Here is a 20,364-nt window from a genome sequence, read left to right on the forward strand (position 1 = left end):
AAGGAACACATCGATTGCATCAAAGCGTGTACTTGGCCGTGTACGAGTAACTCACTGTGTGAGGATGTCAATGATGAGCACCGTCCATAGATCATGGAAAGAAAATGTTTCAATGTGGAAATTAGAGAACGAAACCAAACACTGTATATTTTTATAATCCACAAGTTACTCGAGACAGCAAGTTGTTATTTCAGGTGGGCAGAGGTGTGGAATGAATGTGCATATTCAACAAGAAAAAGAGCAATCTGAGATTGCAGACCCTCAGCAGGACTTGTTTTGTGTGGTGTTTGTGTACTGGTGTGTTACGTAATTAATAAAATACAAAATTAGAACGTCACTTTATAACAGCTGACAGTGATGACCAGGTACCAAGACGTCCCGCTTCGCTCAGCCACCTGACCCTGGCCCATGATGTTTTTTGTTTTTTTTAATTATTATTGAATTGAATTTAGAATGGGATTAAAATTAATTCAATTCAAATCAAATGAAAGACCAAATAGGTACAAGTCCTGAATTGGAGTAATCAGAAGGAACCCAAAGAAGGAAAAAGCAAAGATGAAGTCATCAGGAGGAACCTGGATCAGATTCACATTTCAGCTGCGACTCCTCGACCCTCAAACATATCCAGGCACAACCAAGTGAGCCTTATTGAAAAAAAATAAATTAATAAATATAGATTTAAAATAATAATAATCATTCTGTCTGCCAGACCATGCGTCCGATCGAGTTGAAATTTAAAATATATTTCCCCATCACTACGAGATCACAATTGGAAAGTTTAACGTCGATTGATTAAGCAATTCAAGAGAAAGTTTTTTTTTTTTTGAAGATTTTTGCTCAATCCAATATGGCTGCCAGACCACGTGACTTATCAACGATTCCTGAATACCTTGGTAATACCAAGGCTTGGAGAACATTTGTGTGAAGTTTCACCTCGATCTGTCCAGCCGTTCTGGAGAAGAAGATTTTTTATAGGTTTCAGGGTAAATCCAATATGGCTGCCAAACCATGTGACCTATGACATCATATGTGTGAACGTTTTGTTCCTCATGGTTCGGCGGGCATATGTGTAAAGTTTCGCCTCGATCTGTTCAGCCATTTCAGAGAAGGTTTTGAAGGTTCAAAAAAAACAATATTGACATCACATGACCGATGACATCAATTTTTTTCTGTGAATCATTTTTTCTCCGAGATGACCCTCAAAAATTTTCATACTGATCAGAAATAGTGTTCTACATTTGCAATTTTGACGTCATAACTAAGGCACCGATGACGTCATTAAAAACAAAAAATCACTTATTCCTCCACGAGGAGTACTTGCCGTGTGCCAAGTTTCAATTTTTTCCTTGGTTTGGTTTGAGAGATTTAGTTTCTCCATTTATCACAAAGTTTTTCTATTTATCCAACATGGCTGCCACACCACATGACCTATGACGTCATAATTATCAACAAAACATTCCACATGAGTATTCGCTCATATGGTGAAAATTGTCTCAATCCGACAAGCGGATGTGTGGAGAAAAAAACACAAGTTCTGCGCAGACAAACAGACAGACAGACAAACAAATGGACCCAAATGTAATCCCATCTCCTTCAGCGAGGGCAATGAGCAAACCAATAACCTAACATTACCAATACATCACCCATATACGTTTACATACTGTGCTGCTCTCTCCTCCTCTTCCTTCATCTGCAGCACAAGGCTGCAGATAGCATCATTGGCTGAAGGCACAGCTGTGCCACTGATTACCAGTACACTGGTACTCAATTCACCAACCTCAGAAGGATGACAGGCTGAGTGAACCGCACCTCGTGTTAATTCAAGGGGAAAAAGGGACTCAAATTCAGGATCCTGAGATCTTACACCAGCCACCCTAACCACAAAGCCAACACCAGGCTGTGCTGCTCTTAAACCGATCGATACACTTGTGCACCAGTATTCCCTCATACACAACAAAAACATTTGGTACTTGTTCAAAAAAGATATATTTTCAACAAGAAAGACAGGCTGTTAAAACTGAAGTTGCCATTTGTTTAACCATTTCAAATGATCCAATATACACATACATACATACATACATACATGCAGGAGTTTGTGTGTTTGTTCGTTTACACATTCACACCCTTCAGGAACCAGTGCAACCAAACTTTGCATGGCCTCCTCTTTCATCCTTCAGGCCTCGATCGGTTCTTGTGCTTAGTCACTGCCTGGGTTTTTTGGCCCGGGAGCGATCATGTAATATGATTTGTGAAGATCATATGTTGAGGTCGTATTATGTATACAAGCCAACAATGGAAACTGTATTCCCATCGTATGTTTCTCCCCATACCTCTGATCCTCTCCGTCTCGGTACGATACATCTGTCGTTTTTAAACTTTAATCTACCACATCACGAAGATTGGCACGGTAAGATGCCTGCCAGAGCACTTCTCGTGGCTTCACTCGCACTCATCCAGATAGCTCTGGAAAGGACCATTTAGGACACATCGCCCCTCTGGATTTATTTATTATAACATCACCGTGTTAATGCTCCCCCACCCGTAATCCTCCCCGTCTGTTGCGCAGAAATTACACGGGTTCAACTACTGATGTCAATGACTGTTTTTATTTATTTATTTATTTTTCATTCCGAGGTCATGAAAACGAACTATGCGTGTAAGTGATCTGCCTCTGGGCTACTAAGATATTTTGGAGTCCGACTTCGAGTCAACTTTCAAGGGAATTCCCAAGGGGATACTTCTGTTAATAAATATCTTAACCTACCTTACTTGCATAATAAATACGGCCAAATGCCACCAAAAAAAAGATCCCTGATGGGCAGAAACAAATCAGATGCAAAGAGAATGGCAGTCTACGGGTCACTTGAGACTACAGAGCAGACACAGGCTCGGGTTGAGGATCAACATGCAAGACAAGCAGACTACAGAGCAGACACAGGCTCGGGTTGAGGATCAACGTGCAAGACAAGCAGACTAAAGAGCAGACACAGGCTCGGGTTGAGGATCAACGTGCAAGACAAGCAGACTACAGAGCAGACACAGGCTCGGGTTGAGGATCAACGTGCAAGACAAGCAGACTAAAGAGCAGACACAGGCTCGGGTTGAGGATCAACGTGCAAGACAAGCAGACTAAAGAGCAGACACAGGCTCGGGTTGAGGATCAACGTGCAAGACAAGAAGACTACAGAGCAGACACAGGCTCGAGTTGAGGATCAACGTGCAAAACAAGCAGCTTCCAGGGCAGCATGTTGGGCACCCTAAGAAGGTGAAGCATTTTGATACAAGTCCAATTGGATTTTGCAACGCTCCATGTTGGTAATTCAATTGAAACAATAAGGCCAACATTTCGCAATTTGTCATGCCGGAAATATTTAAATACTGTTCACATTTCATTGAATTTCCCCAGGCAACGCCATGTACTTCAGCTAGTTTCTCATCGTCTGTACATTTAAAACGTTTTAAATCATTATGGCACAGCTGTAATCAATTATATATTGCGAACTGTGGTGTCTGTCCGTGCATTCGTCGGTCTCCCGTTTCCGTCGGCTGCTTCCCACGTTACGTTTGAAAAGCTCAACATTCACTTTTGAAATGACGAGAGAACTGGCATGAATGAAGTTGTTTCGCAAGCAGGATATTTTTCCCTCTTTTTAGACAAATCCAACCTCCACTGCCCGATGTTGCACCACCATTTTTCAGTTGGTTGTTTAAGTAGCTCAGAACTTTGGCTCTGAGTGAAACCAAGAGTGCAACGCAATTGACCTTTTTCAAGTCCATGAAATAATTTAAATTGATAGATTAACTTAAAATTTTCCCATCATTGGGGATGGGTATTGTGCATGTAATACATCAGTTGTCTATGGTGAGGGCTACTGGATACAAAAACATGACATATGGGGGCACTGGATACTAAATCCTGACATATGTGGGCACTGGATACTAAATCCTGACATATGGGGGTACTGGATACTAAAACCTCACATATGGGGGCATTGGATACTAAAACCTGACATATGGGGGTACTGGATACTAAAACCTGACATATGGGGGTACTGGATACAAAAACCTGACCTATGTGGCTACTGGATACAAAAACCTGACATATGTGGCTACTGGATACAAAAACCTCACATATGGGGGCACTGGATACTAAAACCTGACATATGGGGGTACTGGATACTAAAACCTGACATATGTGGCTACTGGATACAAAAACCTCACATATGGGGGCACTGGATACTAAAACCTGACATATGGGGGTACTGGATACTAAAACCTGACATATGGGGGTACTGGATACTAAAACCTGACATATGGGGGTACTGGATACTAAAACCTGACATATGTGGCTACTGGATACAAAAACCTCACATATTGGGGCACTGGATACTAAAACCTGACATATGGGGGTACTGGATACTAAAACCTGACATATGGGGGTACTGGATACAAAATCCTGACATGTGGCTACTGGATACAAAAACCTGACATATGGGAGTAGTGGATACTAAAACCTGACATATGGGGGTACTGGATACTAAAACCTGACATATGGGGGTACTGAATACTAAAACCTGACATATGGGGGTACTGGATACAAAAACCTGACATGTGGCTACTGGATACAAAAACCTGACATATGGGAGTTCTGGATACTAAAATCCTGACATATGGGGGTACTGGTTACTAAAACCTGACATATGGGGGTACTGGATACTAAAACCTTTCATATGGGGGTACTGGATACTAAAACCTGACATATGAGGGTACTGGATACTAAAACCTTTCATATGGGGGTACTGGATACTAAAACCTGACATATGAGGGTACTGGATACTAAAACCTTTCATATGGGGGTACTGGATACTAAAACCTGACATATGGGGGTACTGGATACTAAAACCTTTCATATGGGGGTACTGGATACTAAAACCTGACATATGGGGGTACTGGATACTAAAACCTGACATATGGGGGTACTGGATACTAAAACCTGACATATGGGGGTACTGGATACTAAAACCTGACATATGGGGGTACTGGATACTAAAACCTGACATATGGGGGTACTGGATACTAAAACCTGACATATGAGGGTACTGGATACTAAAACCTTTCATATGGGGGTACTGGATACTAAAACCTGACATATGGGGGTACTGGATACTAAAACCTTTCATATGGGGGTACTGGATACTAAAACCTTTCATATGGGGGTACTGGATACTAAAACCTTTCATATGGGGGTACTGGATACTAAAACCTGACATATGGGGGTACTGGATACTAAAACCTGACATATGGGGGTACTGGATACTAAAACCTGACATATGGGGGTACGAGATACTAAAACCTGACATATGGGGGTACTGGATACTAAAACCTTTCATATGGGGGTACTGGATACTAAAACCTTTCATATGGGGGTACTGGATACTAAAACCTTTCATATGGGGGTACTGGATACTAAAACCTGACATATGGGGGTACTGGATACTAAAACCTGACATATGGGGGTACTGGATACTAAAACCTGACATATGGGGGTACTGGATACTAAAACCTGACATATGAGGGTACTGGATACTAAAACCTTTCATATGGGGGTACTGGATACTAAAACCTGACATATGGGGGTACTGGATACTAAAACCTTTCATATGGGGGTACTGGATACTAAAACCTTTCATATGGGGGTACTGGATACTAAAACCTTTCATATGGGGGTACTGGATACTAAAACCTGACATATGGGGGTACTGGATACTAAAACCTTTCATATGGGGGTACGAGATACTAAAACCTGACATATGGGGGTACGAGATACTAAAACCTGACATATGGGGGTACTGGATACGAAAACCTCTGAAGTTTAAATCCAGCCTAGATAAGGCCAGGGCTGATCTTTGGCATTCCTTGGTTCAGTCTCAGGATGTGAAAGACATTTATATTAAAGATCAATGCACCAACGTGTTCCATTTCTGAAGCAAATCGAGATTATTAGGCTGTTGTCATCCCTCCTTGATGAAATGAGAACATTTTAAAGCAACGCTAACTTGCTTATCTAATTATATAGAATAAATTATATCTGACTCTTCATTAAACAACTTCAGAGATCAAAAGGAAATCTCTGACAAAACAAGGGGACAAATCGATTTTTATTATACTAATCATCTCTGGATGTTCGATGATACAAACTTAAAACATCGGTACAACATCACCGGTCGTGGCTGAGCTGCTGTGCGGCCCACCCCAACCCGAGCACCGAGACCCAAATTCAAAGGCCCAGGGCCCTCTCATCCTGGAGTGGATTTGATGTATGAGGCCAGGTTAACTTGAGCACAGTACCCTCTGATTGAGCATGTTTTGCAGTCTGTCCACCACACCTGGGGAAAAAAACAAAAAACGAAGAGGTTTCAAAGATGTGATCATGATCCAGCCTTGAGAATACAACCATGATACCAACAAAGCACTGAACAGATGGGCGGCCATCGATTCCAGACAAGGGCCTTTGCAGTTCTGAGTCACAAGTCACCAGTGTTCCCAGATAAACCCCCTTGATGTACGGCAGCTCACCACCAGCGGTCGGACGTTCAAGGGGGTCAAAGCTGCGGCACTCGGACAGGAGCACGGCAAAGTCGGTTGGACACCCGGGTGGCAGTGGTTCCACCCAACGGTCTTGACTGATCTTCTGTGAGATTTCTTCGATGCTCATCCCTGAACACAAAAAATTTGCTTGATGGCAAAAGTACAGCTCACTCATGGTCGCTCTTTTCCCTTTTATGCAGAAAGGTGTTCAAGGGGTAATCACCTGTCAGTTTAATTGCTCAACAAGTTTATCACTGGAATGTCCAACTATATAAAACAAGTTATGTCACCCGATCAAGATGGGGTTATTTCAACTTTAGCAAAGCATTGACGAAGATTGACGTTTAGAGCGGTAGCAAAGATAAACCTGAGAGTAAAACACAGCAATGATGGGCCAAATGGCTTCATTTCCTTGTTTGACGTCATATATGATCGTGTGACGACTATTTACACTCTTTGTTGTCCAGTGGTGACTGTGGACCTTGTATACAGTATATAAATACTTTAATGCAATTGGTTGGATTCATGCCAAGTTCACCTTCAAACTCATTGCAGAAGAGGTGAGGTGTAAGCCAACCTCCACCCCTCTCCCCGCTGAGAGCAGTGTTCATTTTTTTTATTTTTTTTAATTGGCCAGAGCGGTTATTTTTTGGTTTAACATCAATTGGAAAAATAATTACAATTTTTTTTATTTTTTTTAATTGTGACGTTGACCTACCTACCACCTGTTGAAATAATGTGGCAGAGCAAATTTCGGGGGCAATTGCTGAGGGATATGGAATTGTATTACAAAAAAAATTCAAACAAAAGGCTTCACACACAAATATCTCATTCATTAATACTGTGTATAGATATAAATAAAATAAGGCAAATTGTGTGTGCACGCATATATAATTACATATACATACAGTGTCCTGCAAAAGTATTCACCCCCCCCCCTCCCAAGTTTTCAGATTTTGATGTCATCCTATTTCATGATATTTCAATAAGAATCTTATTTCATGATGTTTTCAAATCATACTTAATATATAGTCTTCGCAAACTACTCCAGAGTGATCAAGCTAAAAAATACAGAAAATATCAGAAGATTCTCAGTTGAATAGGTATTCAAACCCTTTCCCTAATTCACCCAAAATCTCTTCAGGAGCAAATTATTTGTTTGAAAGGTTACAAGATAAGTGTAATAAGTTTCACCTGCCTGTAACCAGGGGTTTAACCGAAAAATTAATCTTCCCCACTCATCTAAGGAGTTTGAAGGTGCAACTCACTTTGTCAACCAACAAGGCAAACATGAAAACCAAGGAGTTTTCTGAAGAAGTCAGACATAAAGTGGTGGAGCAGCACCGTTCAGGAGAGGGTTACAAGTAGAATTCAAACTCAGTCGTTATCCCTTCGAGTTTGGATAAATCCATCATTAAGAAGTGGAAGACGTATCATACCACCCAGACTCTACCCAGATCAGGTCGCCCATCCAAACTCAGCAGCCGGACAAGCAGGAAACTAGTTCGTGATGTCACTGTAAATCCAACAATGACTTTGAACGATCTAGAAGGCTCTATGTCTGAGATGGGGGTCAGTGTTCATCAATCAACAATATCCTGTTCCCTTCACAAAGCTGGCTTCTGTGAACAGGTGGCAAGAAATAATCCATTCCTGAAAAAAAACGCATCTTGAGGCTCGTGCAGAGTTTGCGAAAAAGCATCTTAATGATGCTGCAGGTATGTGGAGAAAAGTTTTGTTGTTGTTGTTGGATGAGACAATAATTGAACTTTTTGGTCTAAATTCAGAGTTATTTCTGGCACAAACCTAACACTGCACATCACCCAGTCAACACCATCCCTACTATCAAGCATGGTGCTGGCAGCATCGTGTTATGGGGCTGGTTTTCATCAGCAGGAACTGGCAAGCTTGTCAGGATATAAGGGACAATGGACGGTGCAAAGTACAGGAGAATCCTTGATGAAAACCTGCTTGAATCAGCCATGAATCTGAAACTGGGTCGGAAATTCACATTTCAGCAGGACAATGATGCGAAGCACAAAGGTAAAGCCAAACTGGAGTGGCTGAATAAGAAGTAAATAAACGTTCTTGAGTGGTCCAAAGTCCTGACTTGAACCCAATTGAACATTTATGATGAAACATGAAGATTGCGATCCATCGACAATCCCCAAACTTAGCAGAACTCGAGCAATTCTCACGTGAAGAATGGGTAAACATTTCACCATCTCACTGTACAAAGCTGGTCGAGATCGACCCAGAAATACTCGGAGCAGTCATTGCTGTAAAAGGTGCTTCAACCAGGTACTGACCCCCAAGGGGCCTGAATACTGTTACAACCAGTGAGTTTTGATTTGTGCATGTTTTTACAGGTATTCCTGACATGTAACCTCCTTCAACTATAACAGTGTTTAGTTTGATCTTTTCAGTTATTAATAAAAAAGTTCATTTGGGAAAATTATTTTCATTCATTCTTCATCAAAATGTGGCATTATTGGGAGGAGGTGAATACTCCTGCAGGCCACTGTATTCAGTAAACGTGTTTATACGTCTGAAAATATTAGAAGGAAAAAAAAAAAAGGCTGGGACAATCTCCACCAAACTTTACATACCTGCTGGGTTCCCAGAGGGAACAAAGGGTATTTATTAGTTCCTAAAAATACTCAAAATTCCTCAATCATACAATATTCACTCACAGTGCCTGGATAAATATCATGCTGCCTTAAGTTGAGGATTTGTTATGGCGTACCTTGACAAGGTCTTTTCTGTGTTACAATCTCCCAAAGAACCACACCCAAGCTGCAGGAAAATACCAGGACAGGAAGCATGAGTGGGCATTTGTCCCATGTGACAGAAATCAATGAAAAGGAGACCTGTAACTCGCAGTTCCACGATTCCTACTTGTTGGCCTTACCTGTAGATGTCACATGACCGATCATACCACCAGTCTTGGTTGAGCTGCTGTTCTGGCGATATGTAAGCAAGGGGTTGGAGCTGCTTATGTGAGATTGTCTTGTTGCGTACCAATGAAACCTTTGTCCTGACGAGGCCAAAACCCCCAAGCTGTTAGGTACACAGATGGTAGATTATTTAACTTGGCATAATGGTGCGTTGACACATTTCAAAATGGATGAATGGACACGTATCAATGAGTTATTACAAACACAACTTCTATACAGGTCAACAAGGTGGCCAGCATAGGGGGTCTTTTGGGGGTGTTAGTGGTGGGATAGGGGTGTGGGAAAGAGGTTGGCGAGAGAAAAGAGTGGAGGGATGCCAATTGTTCGTTTCAAGGGGCCTGACAGCGACGGTGAGCGCAGTGATCCCGGCAGTGAAGGTGAGCAGAGCGATCCTATCACAAAAAAGATAATGTGTCTATCAATCTCACTCAGTGAACATCAGTTCTAAAGAGAGAGAGAGAGACCGAGACCGAGACCTTGACAGTGTAAGCTTCATCCACAAGGAAAGAGGAGCTCGTGATGCAACGATGGAGGCGAAAATCTTCATCACACTGATGTAACCTCAAGCGAGCAGAAAACCAATCACCACAATTAGATTATGTTCTTATTTAATTATAAAAAATAACAGCTGTAAATGTAATAAAATAAGAGTGGTAATGTTTCAAGCTCTACAACATAATCCTTATCCATGTTTTGTTGTCACACGACCTATCCTGACTGGTGAACCTTCACATTAAACCCCCCCACGCCCCACATCTCATACCTAAAGAGGTACATCATGATTGTTAAATACCAATCAGCAACCACAAGGGTACTTGAACTCAGATCATCCTTTACAAAATGAAAAATCACAAACTCATCATCAAAATGAAAGGTGACACAGGGCAATAGTACAACTCTAAATTGGACAATAACTCACTAATGGAAATTATACAAGGAAATTTGACACAGGGCCCAACATGCCAAGATGCAACATTAACACCACCTTGGACAAATATTTCTGCTTATCCACTTTTTACCATTGTGGAAGGGGATGGTAAGAATGGAGAAGGTATAGGGACGTAATCAGTGTTTTTAATAAAAGTCAGTGAGGTGGGTTGTATAGGGTGAGAAATCAACCCCCTACATCACATAATCACCCGTCCATACCTCAGCTACCTAGCATTCCTGAAAATTTCCATGCACTACTCCATCCCTAATGATTCCAGGAACCGATCTAATTCCAATTAAAAAAAACTTATCTTCTGTTTCTGCTCCCACTACCTTTCCAGGGAGACCAATCCATGCATTTACTATTCTTTGAGTGAAAATACCCCTACCCTACTACCATCCCAACTCTTCTCTTATTTACTCTCAGGCTACAGCCGTTGGTCCTGTCAATGTCAATTGTGCATATGCCATCAATGATTCCACAAAAAGATAAAGCATCCGAACACCTGTAAAGTCCACGGGCGGCGTCACGGGCCATGCGCAGCTTAAGATGGTCCTCAAGGTGGAGGTTCCGATCCAGCACATGGCGCAAACTGCCGAGAGCGCACCTCTCCATCACGATCTGCATTTCTTGAGGGCAAAGAGGGATTTGGGAAGTGATCACAAGTACAAACGGGCTTTAGCTCCATGTCAAGTGACTAAACCTGAAACTAAACACAAATAGTCCAAACAATGTGCATCCAGCAACTTAGCTATCGGTAATGTCATAGAAATACAAGTAGAGTAGAATGGACATGCCTGACGTGCGGCCATCTTGGAATATGTAATCGTTATTGTGACGTCATTGATTGAGCAAGTTTTGCGCTGAAGATCCGCACCGTTTTCCATCCAAAACCATCCAATTTTAGGGATCATGGCATAAATATAAACCCTAACTGGCAATGTGTACCACTCTTGATATCAGATGGGTCACCCATGGAGTGTATGTGCCGCACTTCACTCGCGATCGTTCATGAAATCCTTCCGTGTGAATATTCCACTCGTGGCCCAAACTGTTAATTAAAATATTCCAAAAAGAAAGTGAATATTCCAAATTGTGAATTAAATAATATATCCGAGAGGCTCCAACGGTCATCTCTGATGGTCAGTTTCAAAATAATCGGCCTAGTAATAAGGGAGCACAGGCAAAAAAACTGAAATGTTAACGGACTGATGGACATTGCCACCCTTCTTGTAATGGCTCTTTTAACCTTACAATATATTGTTACGGATCCGGGATCTGGGTTTATCACGAGAGAGCTCCCTCAGACCTTTACCAGAATTCCTATCCCGAGGCCCCCGCTGCCAGCCACAGATAACTCTGCGGTCTGATGGGTTGCGAGGCAATCGTTGCCTCCGATTAGAACCGCCACACCTATCAGGGTTTTCGCTGCTTAGGCCTAAGTCACATTTACTCTACGGCGAGGATACGGCGGCCGTACGCCCGCTGAATTGACAGAAACGTGCGGCGGCCGCAGAGTTTCTGCGGTGGCCTCAGGGTGGCCCTACGCCGTTTGGCTATCTTTTACAGGCCGTAGGGGTCGCCATGGAATTATAACGCGGAGTTATAACTTTTTTTCATTTCGATGTTCCCCGTAGCAATTCGACAAGCCGAAAAAAAAACTGGTAAAAAAATAAAAAAATAAAAAATGAACCCACTCGTTACCGTCCGTCTGGCCGCACGTTCGCCTTTGGGCCCCCCTGCGGTCGCCTTGCGGGCACCTTGAGGCGACCTTGCGTCTGCCTTAAAAATTATATGGCCGCCACAGGGCCCCCTTAAGGTCACCGTGCGACATCAAATCAAAGACCGTACGGCACCCCCACGTTTTCGGTCTCCACAATTTCTAAATACCCCGTGTGGCTCCCCGAAAAATAAAAACATATGTGACTGCTACATTGTGTGACCGTGGAAATACTGCGGCCGCCGTATAATTGCTAGTGGCCGTAGATTTTGGAGACCCACGGCCGCCGTGGCAAATGTGACTTAGGCCTTAGTTTTGCATTACCTGACCATTGCCCCCCAACCCCACCCACCAATTCTCTCTCTCTTGTAACTTAAAAAAAAAAAAACTTTCTTCAATGAAGATTTCTGTCTTCTCCCGCCTCCTCTTCAGCCTCGCCCCCCCCGCCCACCCTGCTCTGTCCGCAATCTGTCCCCCCCCCCATATTTCAGCAGGGCGCTCAAGGACCGCCAGCAACCCCCTTTTGGTAAAACAACCAAAATCACGAATCACTGCTCACCTTCACTCTTTCATTCCTCTTTTTTTCCTACCTTTGGAATAAACTCCCACACTCTCTTCAATCCCACTCTTCCCTCGAAGCCTTGGTTTTTCAAACCCGCGGGCGCGACCCCAAGTAGGGTCGCCGAGCAAATTTTGTGGGGTCGCGGGCGTCCGCTTGCAGCGAAAAAAAATTGTCTATTTTCGATCGGTGTTCACTTTTACAGGATGTAATATAAACGGTTCGTTCAAAGTATGGGAACCGGCGCAACATGACGCTTGGAATGGGATCCAGCCGATGCGCGGGCTCACTGAAGGGCAGTTCATTTTGGCGGGAAATTAGTGGTTTCATCCACGGCCTCTCAGACTCAGACTCTATCAGTAACGTCTATTCACGTCTCCACGTACGACTCGAGACCTTATTTGTGATGGCAGCACCGGCCACCAGCAAATCTCGAGAACATTATTACCAGGATAAATTTCTGGACCTTGGATTTTACGACATGGTGGATAAAAGTGGGGCACAGAGGCCTCAGTGTGTGATTTGTTTCAAAGTGCTTTCTATGGAGTCTATGAAACAAAACAAGTTGCAGAGGCATTTCACCACAAAACATATGCATTATCAGGATAAGGAGAGAGCGTTCTTTGAGAGGAAACTTCTTGCACTCAAGAATACGCGTCTTAACAGAGAGGGTACATGCCATCAGACCAATTCTCAGGCATTAGCGGCCTCGTATCGAGTGTCGCTCCATGTTGCCTAGACTAAAAAGCCTCACTCCATTGCGGAAGAACTCGTGCTGCCATATGCAAAGGACATGGTATCTCTGATGGTTGGGGAGGAAGCGGCGAATAAACTGGCAGTTATACCCCTCTCTGATAACACCATCCAACGCAGAATTGATGATATGAGTCTGGACGTAACAGCTCAGGTCGTACAGAAGATCAAGGAATCGCCGTGGCATGCCATACAGTTGGACGAGTCCACTGATATTGCACCGTACGCGAAAGTCATCGTCTGGGTCCGCTTCATCAAGGCTGATAACTTTGTCGATGAGCCTCTGCTCATCAAACCATTGGAGGCCACCACCAAAGGCGAGGACATTTTTGGGAAAGTCGAGCAGTTTTATTGTGACCATGATCTGGACTTCGGAAAGTTGCTCGGTTCTACAACAGACGGCGCGCCAGCAATGTTAGGAGTGCGTTCTGGATTCAAGGCTAAATTGCTTGAGGTGGCTCCTCAGACCTCCATGGTAGACTGCATGATTCACCGAGAAGCGCTCGCCTCTTGTACTTTGCCAGGAACCTTGCAGAGCGTGCTCTCAGAAGTCGTAAAAATGGTGAATCACATCAAATCGAGCGCCCTCAACACTCGGTTATTCAGGCTATTCTGCCAGGAGATGGACGCCGACCATAAGAATTTACTATTCTACACTCAAGTGAGATGGTTATCTCGAGGAAACCTTCTTCTGCGCGTTTACGATCTCAAAGATGAACTGAAGGAGTTCCTACGCACACAAGGGAAAACGGCATGGGTTGCGTTGCTTGAGTCGGACTCTTGGCTGTCAGAACTGTGCTATGTTGTTGACATCTTTGAACATTTCAATGTACTCAACCGCTCCTTCCAAGGCAAAGACACCAACCTCATGATTTTTCACGACAAAATGAGCGGATTTCTGGCGACTCTAAAATTACTGGCAGACAAAGCAGCTGTTAAGCGCGTCAGCCTTTTCCCCCGTCTGGTGGAGCATCTAACGACCTGGTCAGTACGATGATACTGAGCTCGACAGTCTTTCTGGGGAGATAGTACGTCACCTTCGGTCGCTCATTGAACAGTTCCAGCACTATTTCCCTGAGCTGGATGTGCAGTCCTTTTCTGTGGTTCGGGACCCTTTCACGGCTCCACTGGACTCGATTGCTGATGAAGATGATACAGCACAGGAAGAGCTTGTACAGCTCCAGTAGGATTCAGGAGTGCAGGCTCTTGCGCGGATGAATTCGTTGTCGACATTCTGGTGCAAAATGCTGCCGTCATACCCGAACCTGTCACGGCGCGCCATTAAGGTTCTCATGCCACATCCTTCATCATACTTTTGTGAGCAGTCGTTCTCCACCATGGTGGTGATTAAAACAAAGTACAGAAATCGCCTAGAAATGGAGCATGATATGATCCTGGCATTGTCATCTACTTGTCCACGAATAGAGAAGTTGGTTTCTGAAAAACAGGCTCATCCTTCTCACTGATATATCTAAATGTCATTCGGACTAAACTTCTGAAACATTCAACTGTACCATTTGGATACTGTCGGCTATTCTCTGTTTACTCATCTATGAAAACATGACGATGGTGAATAAAGTAAACAGTAAATGTTCTTGTGTCATATGAAATCTTATCTTATATATTATGAATTGGGTTTTGAATCTTTTTGGTCGCGTGATGTAGAGAGGTTCTGAAATTGGGTCACCACTAAAAAAAAGTTTGAAAACCACTGCTCTCGGCCTTCAAAACAGCTGGTCACCACCACCTCTTATCATCCCCCATCCAAATCCTCGATCTTTTCAACCCCCATTAATCCACCCCAAGCCCACCTCCTTCCTGAAAGTCCCTGTGATGTCCATCTTGTATACCCCATGTTCCCCATCCCATCCCCCTCCCTTCCACAGATCTCCTCATGTCTCTGTTCCCCACTGTTTTGTCCTTCCCACTCCCACCCCTCTTGTCTCATGCCCCCCCCCCCTTTGCTGTGCATTGTGTGTTATCTCTCACACGAGCCTTGACAAGGTGCACAAAATGAAATAAAATAGAAATTTGACAAGTATGATCCAAGCATGCATTGGCAAGAATCATCGGTCATGGGATGTCCATGTTTCTGAAATGACACGAGCTGCATTCTGTTTTCCAAGGCACCACTAAGGTTGTACCTGTGCAGCTTATGTTTGGTTTTAATGTGAACGAAGAAAGTAGAAGTTGACTGTCTGCTGCTGCACACACTCAGGCAGACGAGGCAAATGCAGCTCGGAAGAGGTTTTACGACAAGTGACATCGTCCACCTTGTGCAGCCGGCGGTGATCATTGTTTTGATTTCCAACTTTTCTCAGTTTGATGCAACCAAATTTTATAGCAAAGCTTCCGCCACGATGGGTGGGACCTTTTGGAGTTGTTAAAATGACCACATTGTAATCTCCATTATGTCAACACGGGTACTATTCGTCATGTCCATGTTGATCAGCTGAGGCAGAGCTAAGTGATTGTGCGGAGCTGTTTGTGTGTTAACCCGTTCCCCCCAGGCAGCGGGCGATGGGATTTTGCAAACGTGTGTGTGTGTGTGTGTGTGTGTGTGTGTGTGTGTGTGTGTGTGTGTGTGTGTTGTTGACTGCTATCTCCACACGTGGGTGGGTTTCAAGAGATGGAACGGAGACCCATCAGGTGTCAAAGTGTCTACCTCCGTTACCCAACACACACACACACCTGGAATGCAGGATCATTGTGGATAAACAATCGTAATGGCAGAGACAGACAAAACCTCACCACCAGGTGGATCCAGACAAACCCCGAAGACACGAACCACATTGAGAGATTCAAAGTTTGTCATTGTCGCTGCTTCAGTCAGAAAGATTTTCCTTGTGTTTCTGGGGGGGGGAGGGGTGAGACAGTATGATATCCTTTACTAATATCATATGTTTCTACACTGGAAGCGGAAAATCGTAAACAAACTAAGAAAACCAATGTGCGTACTTCATGATTGTGACATCATCAAGTATAATTAAACAGAACCAGCAATAAAGGGAAGTTTGATCAATAAAGTCAATCTTTCCTGAAACGGTTAAGTAATCATCCCACAAGCATCAATATGGGGCCAAAGGGAACATTGAATAGAAATAGGATCCGTCGGTTTAAACAATAAAGGTCTCTTGGCCAGTCCTCGAGGAGGCGTATCGGTACTCACGTAGAAGGTCTTGCCACTTCACGTCGAAAGCGTTTTATGGTTACAGGGAACTTATGGTACTCTCCATTGTAGAATCGAGCCACGTCTGTCTCACGGAACAGCTTCCTTTGAGTCACTTCGCAAGACTTGATCTCAATGAGACGTGCCAAGGGCAGAGAGAGTGTTTGTTGCCTTCCTGCAATCACACAACCACGGGTCAATTCGAGGTCACCATCCACGAACCGTGTACAAGCCATCCCACATGATTATTAGCCTTTGCACCAAATCAAAGAAACAAGTAAAATGGATTTGTAGACATCACCTTCATGTCTAATAGCAAACCGTTCATTCCAAAGGGTTATTATTCCGTAGAATATGCTCCATTTACAGGATATGGAGGAACCTCATGAGGTCTAAACTGCAAGTGCAACCAGGTCTCTTATCTACTCCAGCATTGCTGTGCTGAGATAAGCGTTACTTTTCCCAGCTGTACAGTATCATGGATTCCGATATAAAGTTCGTGTGTGGCACATAAGTCAAGGTTTAGAGATAAGTCAGTTAGGGTTGGAGCAGTTTGGAAATGGAAAGCAGGTCCTTGCATGATGATAGACAGGGTGATGAGCTTTCTGGGTGCAAGGATCCTGGTGGCCTTTCTTGGTGACACGCTGAAGATGAGAACTAACTGATACAAACAGGCTGAACAGTTCACGTTTTGTATCCACCGAGAAGCCGGATCTGGATCCGAACCTGAACCAGAATCTCATCGGCTTGTTCTTTTCACCTACCCAACCCATCCACTAAGTTTTGTAATAATCCGTCCAAAACCTTTTGGGATATTGTGCTGTGTATAGTTTTTGGCTCATCTTTCAATGGTGAAGAATGACTTGTAAAAATAAAAAAATATATAGGATCCAGATCCAGAACTTCACCAAAATCTAATCAATTCGTCCTTGTCACGCACACACACACACACGACCTGGTCCGCCAAGTTTCATCCGAATCCATCCACAACGTTTTGAGATATCGTGAAATTTCGATTTTAGCCCCGTCTCTCAATGGTGAAGAATCTACTTCAAAAAAAATTCAACATTCTCGTTTCCAGAACCGGATTCGGATCTTCACCAAAATTGAATCAATTATTCCTTGTTGCACACCCAAGCAGCCCACCAAGTTTCGGCCGAATCCATTCATAACTTTTTGAGATATCGTGCTCACAGACATAGAGACAGGGGTGAAAACAATCTCCGTCCATCTTCGTTGGCGGGGCGTGAACAAATTAAAAATTCTTGCTTCAACCTAAAGGGGGCACTGCATTAGCGGTGCAGCTGCGCCCCCATCAAATGATGCTACCTCCAGCCACATGCTGCTTCCAAAATAATATGAATCAACACGGAGAACGGAAATACTTACGAGATTCAATCAACCTCTTTATATCCTTCACCTCTGCCCTCATTTCTTCCAAGTCCGGGGTCATGGCTGTGACGACATCTTCATCAGGAGAACTCTGCATGGCTGACACGGATACACACATGCAGTGGTCGGAGACCATGACATTGTAACTGGCACCCTCAACCCATCAAACACCACTGCAAATCAAACTCGCAGGCTGGTGATCACCCAGGTGTGGATTTGCACCCACCGTCCTCGAAGCGACCAAGAAGCAGGTCCAAGTGCCCGTCATCCTTAAAACGATCACGTGCATCCTCTTCCCGTCGCCCTTTAAATGCCTCGCACAGCCGGGCCACGGTTTCTGCCTGAAGGCTGAGACTCAAAGCCTCGGCGGCATCTGCGACACGTCCGTTCATCTGCTCGAATTCCTCCTGAATCTCGGCAGCCTGAAAAACCCTCTTGAACAGGTTACGGCTTCCGTAAGTGGTAATGCAGTCCTGAGCGGCCTGCAAGGTATTAGCCAACTCGAGGAGGGTTCGTCGAGTTGAGGATTGGGCATTCTGATCCAATTCCAAGTCCTTTAGATCTGAGACAGCGGCGAGAAGCACCTGGACTCGATCGGTGAGGCGGCGGGAGCGCTCGCGGTTGACCTTGACCCCCTGGGAAAGGCCATAAAACACATGACCCAACTCCAGAACAATACCCACTGCATCCATGAGCACTGCAGATGTCTGTATAATAACAGGGAACCAAAGAGGAGAACCAAAGTGAAAAGTAACAACTGTAATAGTAGGAAATACCAATTGATTGGGAACTAAGACAATCAGAGGAGAGGCAACACGCAGACAGACAGATCGGCAGAGAAGGGAAAGAGGGACAGATGGACAGCAGGCAAGCAATCAAACAGACTGACAAGACGTGGGGAGACAAGGGCAAGAGACATGCAGACAGACTGCTTGCCAAATATTTGTGAAAGGCAAACGCACTTGGTGACCAAGGTACAATGGCTTGTTTGTTACACAACGAACCAGCCTAGTAATTTCCCATTTCCTTTCAGTCACCACCCAGCATTGAAATTCCGTTTCGCTCACACAGTGCTACGAGTATGGAGCAGGCCCCGTTTGTCCAGTCAGGGAACCTGAATACTGTAACGTCATCAGAACCGAATGTGGCCTCCATCAATACCTGGTGGGTAACTTGGAGGTCATTGTATTTTCTGAGTCACCAGGATAATCAGACTCGTCAGATAATCATTGTGGTGACCTCATAATAGTCTTACAATTACACAATCCTGAAATTCCAACTCCAAAATTCCCCTTTAACACGAATTTGGAAACTGTCCCAAGCTGTTCCACGAACATCATCAACATGTCACAAAATATTGCAAGTGATCTTGGTAACAATGACTGATTATGTCACATCGCATCGAACTCATGATCCTCCTCGAGGTTACAGGAAAGTCAAATGCCAATCACAAAGGAATTAGAATCTAAAGGCCTGAAAACAATTAGCAATTCTCATCAGGCCAGGCCGTTTTCATAACGCGGTCTGGTCTGTTCAACGACCCCTGGTCCATCTCGCACCGCGCATCCTTCGAGTCCCGCGACCCGACCCGGCTCCATCCACGGACCTTTTCCGGCCGTTCGCTTCTGTTCCGGATGTGATGACCATCAGCCTTTGTTGGCCCTCCTCAGAGATGAACACAAAAGTCGGATCCTTCAGTTCAAAATGGAAGGGGCTTCTCAGCACTGAAGATTTTGCCTTGCACACTTCCCATTATGACTTGCCATCAATTCTGAAAATAAATCTCTCACTTCCTCTTTCATATTTGAACATCAAAACACAGTTAGTTTCACTTTGGGTACCAAAGGCTGGTATTTAGGATAACTTGAATACCGAGCTGGGTACGTTTCCACACTTATTCGGCAATCGATCACCACTGGAGCCTGTCCGGAATCATCCACAGGGCGGTGGACGATCCGCACATTGAACGAGTGTGGATCGTCCATCAACAGTCACAGATAACCTCTAGTCTTTCACGTAGAAATCAATGTGGAGACCATCCATCAACACTCATCATGCCACGTCCAGGTACAGATACGGAAAGGTACCAGAGTGACACTTGCATTCATTAGACACCTAACCCTAATCCTACAAGATATGAGAGTACACAAGATATGAGAGGAGAGAGTAAAACTTACCCTGTGTGTGCACAAGTGTGAAACAAGGAAGATAGCACTCGGTTATACTCGATTGGTTAATGCCTCAGTGTTACTCCCCCGTGCCTGCGACCCCAAGGCTCCAACCACAGAGTTATCA

At 44.1% G+C, this 20,364-nt stretch overlaps 1 protein-coding gene and 2 pseudogenes across 1 annotated transcript; all 3 read right to left on the minus strand.

Annotated features, from left to right (window-relative positions):
- Positions 1 to 1,823: 1,823 nt before the first annotated feature.
- On the minus strand, positions 1,824 to 5,189 carry LOC147012471 (uncharacterized; annotated as a pseudogene).
- Positions 5,190 to 5,206: 17 nt separating this feature from the next.
- On the minus strand, positions 5,207 to 5,921 carry LOC147012472 (uncharacterized; annotated as a pseudogene).
- Positions 5,922 to 6,140: 219 nt separating this feature from the next.
- LOC147012473 (mixed lineage kinase domain-like protein) lies at positions 6,141 to 20,364 on the minus strand. Its single transcript, XM_085856758.1, has 11 exons — positions 20,247 to 20,364; positions 18,296 to 18,776; positions 18,067 to 18,168; positions 16,678 to 16,852; positions 16,260 to 16,360; positions 10,982 to 11,105; positions 10,022 to 10,106; positions 9,500 to 9,648; positions 9,335 to 9,384; positions 6,577 to 6,717; positions 6,141 to 6,386 (listed from the first exon to the last, which is right to left on the minus strand). The coding sequence occupies exons 2-11, from the start codon at positions 18,759 to 18,761 to the stop codon at positions 6,331 to 6,333; spliced, it is 1,449 nt and encodes a 482-aa protein (XP_085712884.1). The 5' UTR covers positions 18,762 to 18,776; positions 20,247 to 20,364; the 3' UTR covers positions 6,141 to 6,330.

This window comes from Eptatretus burgeri, chromosome 15 (genome assembly GCF_056783735.1).
Source record: "Eptatretus burgeri isolate ZD-2024b chromosome 15, Ebu_testis_v1, whole genome shotgun sequence".
NCBI lineage: Eukaryota > Metazoa > Chordata > Myxini > Myxiniformes > Myxinidae > Eptatretus > Eptatretus burgeri.

What these genes read in the sequence shown, in the direction of transcription:
- LOC147012473 (XM_085856758.1), bottom strand. Translation starts at nt 18,761, where the DNA reads ATGGATGCAGTGGGTATTGTTCTGGAGTTGGGTCATGTGTTTTATGGC. An exon ending in GAAGTGGCAAGACCTTCTAC is followed by an intron (nt 16,361 to 16,677) that starts GTGAGTACCGAT and finishes TCCCCCCCCCAG; the next exon opens with AAACACAAGGAAAATCTTTC. An exon ending in CGGTCATGTGACATCTACAG is followed by an intron (nt 9,385 to 9,499) that starts GTAAGGCCAACA and finishes ATTTTCCTGCAG; the next exon opens with CTTGGGTGTGGTTCTTTGGG.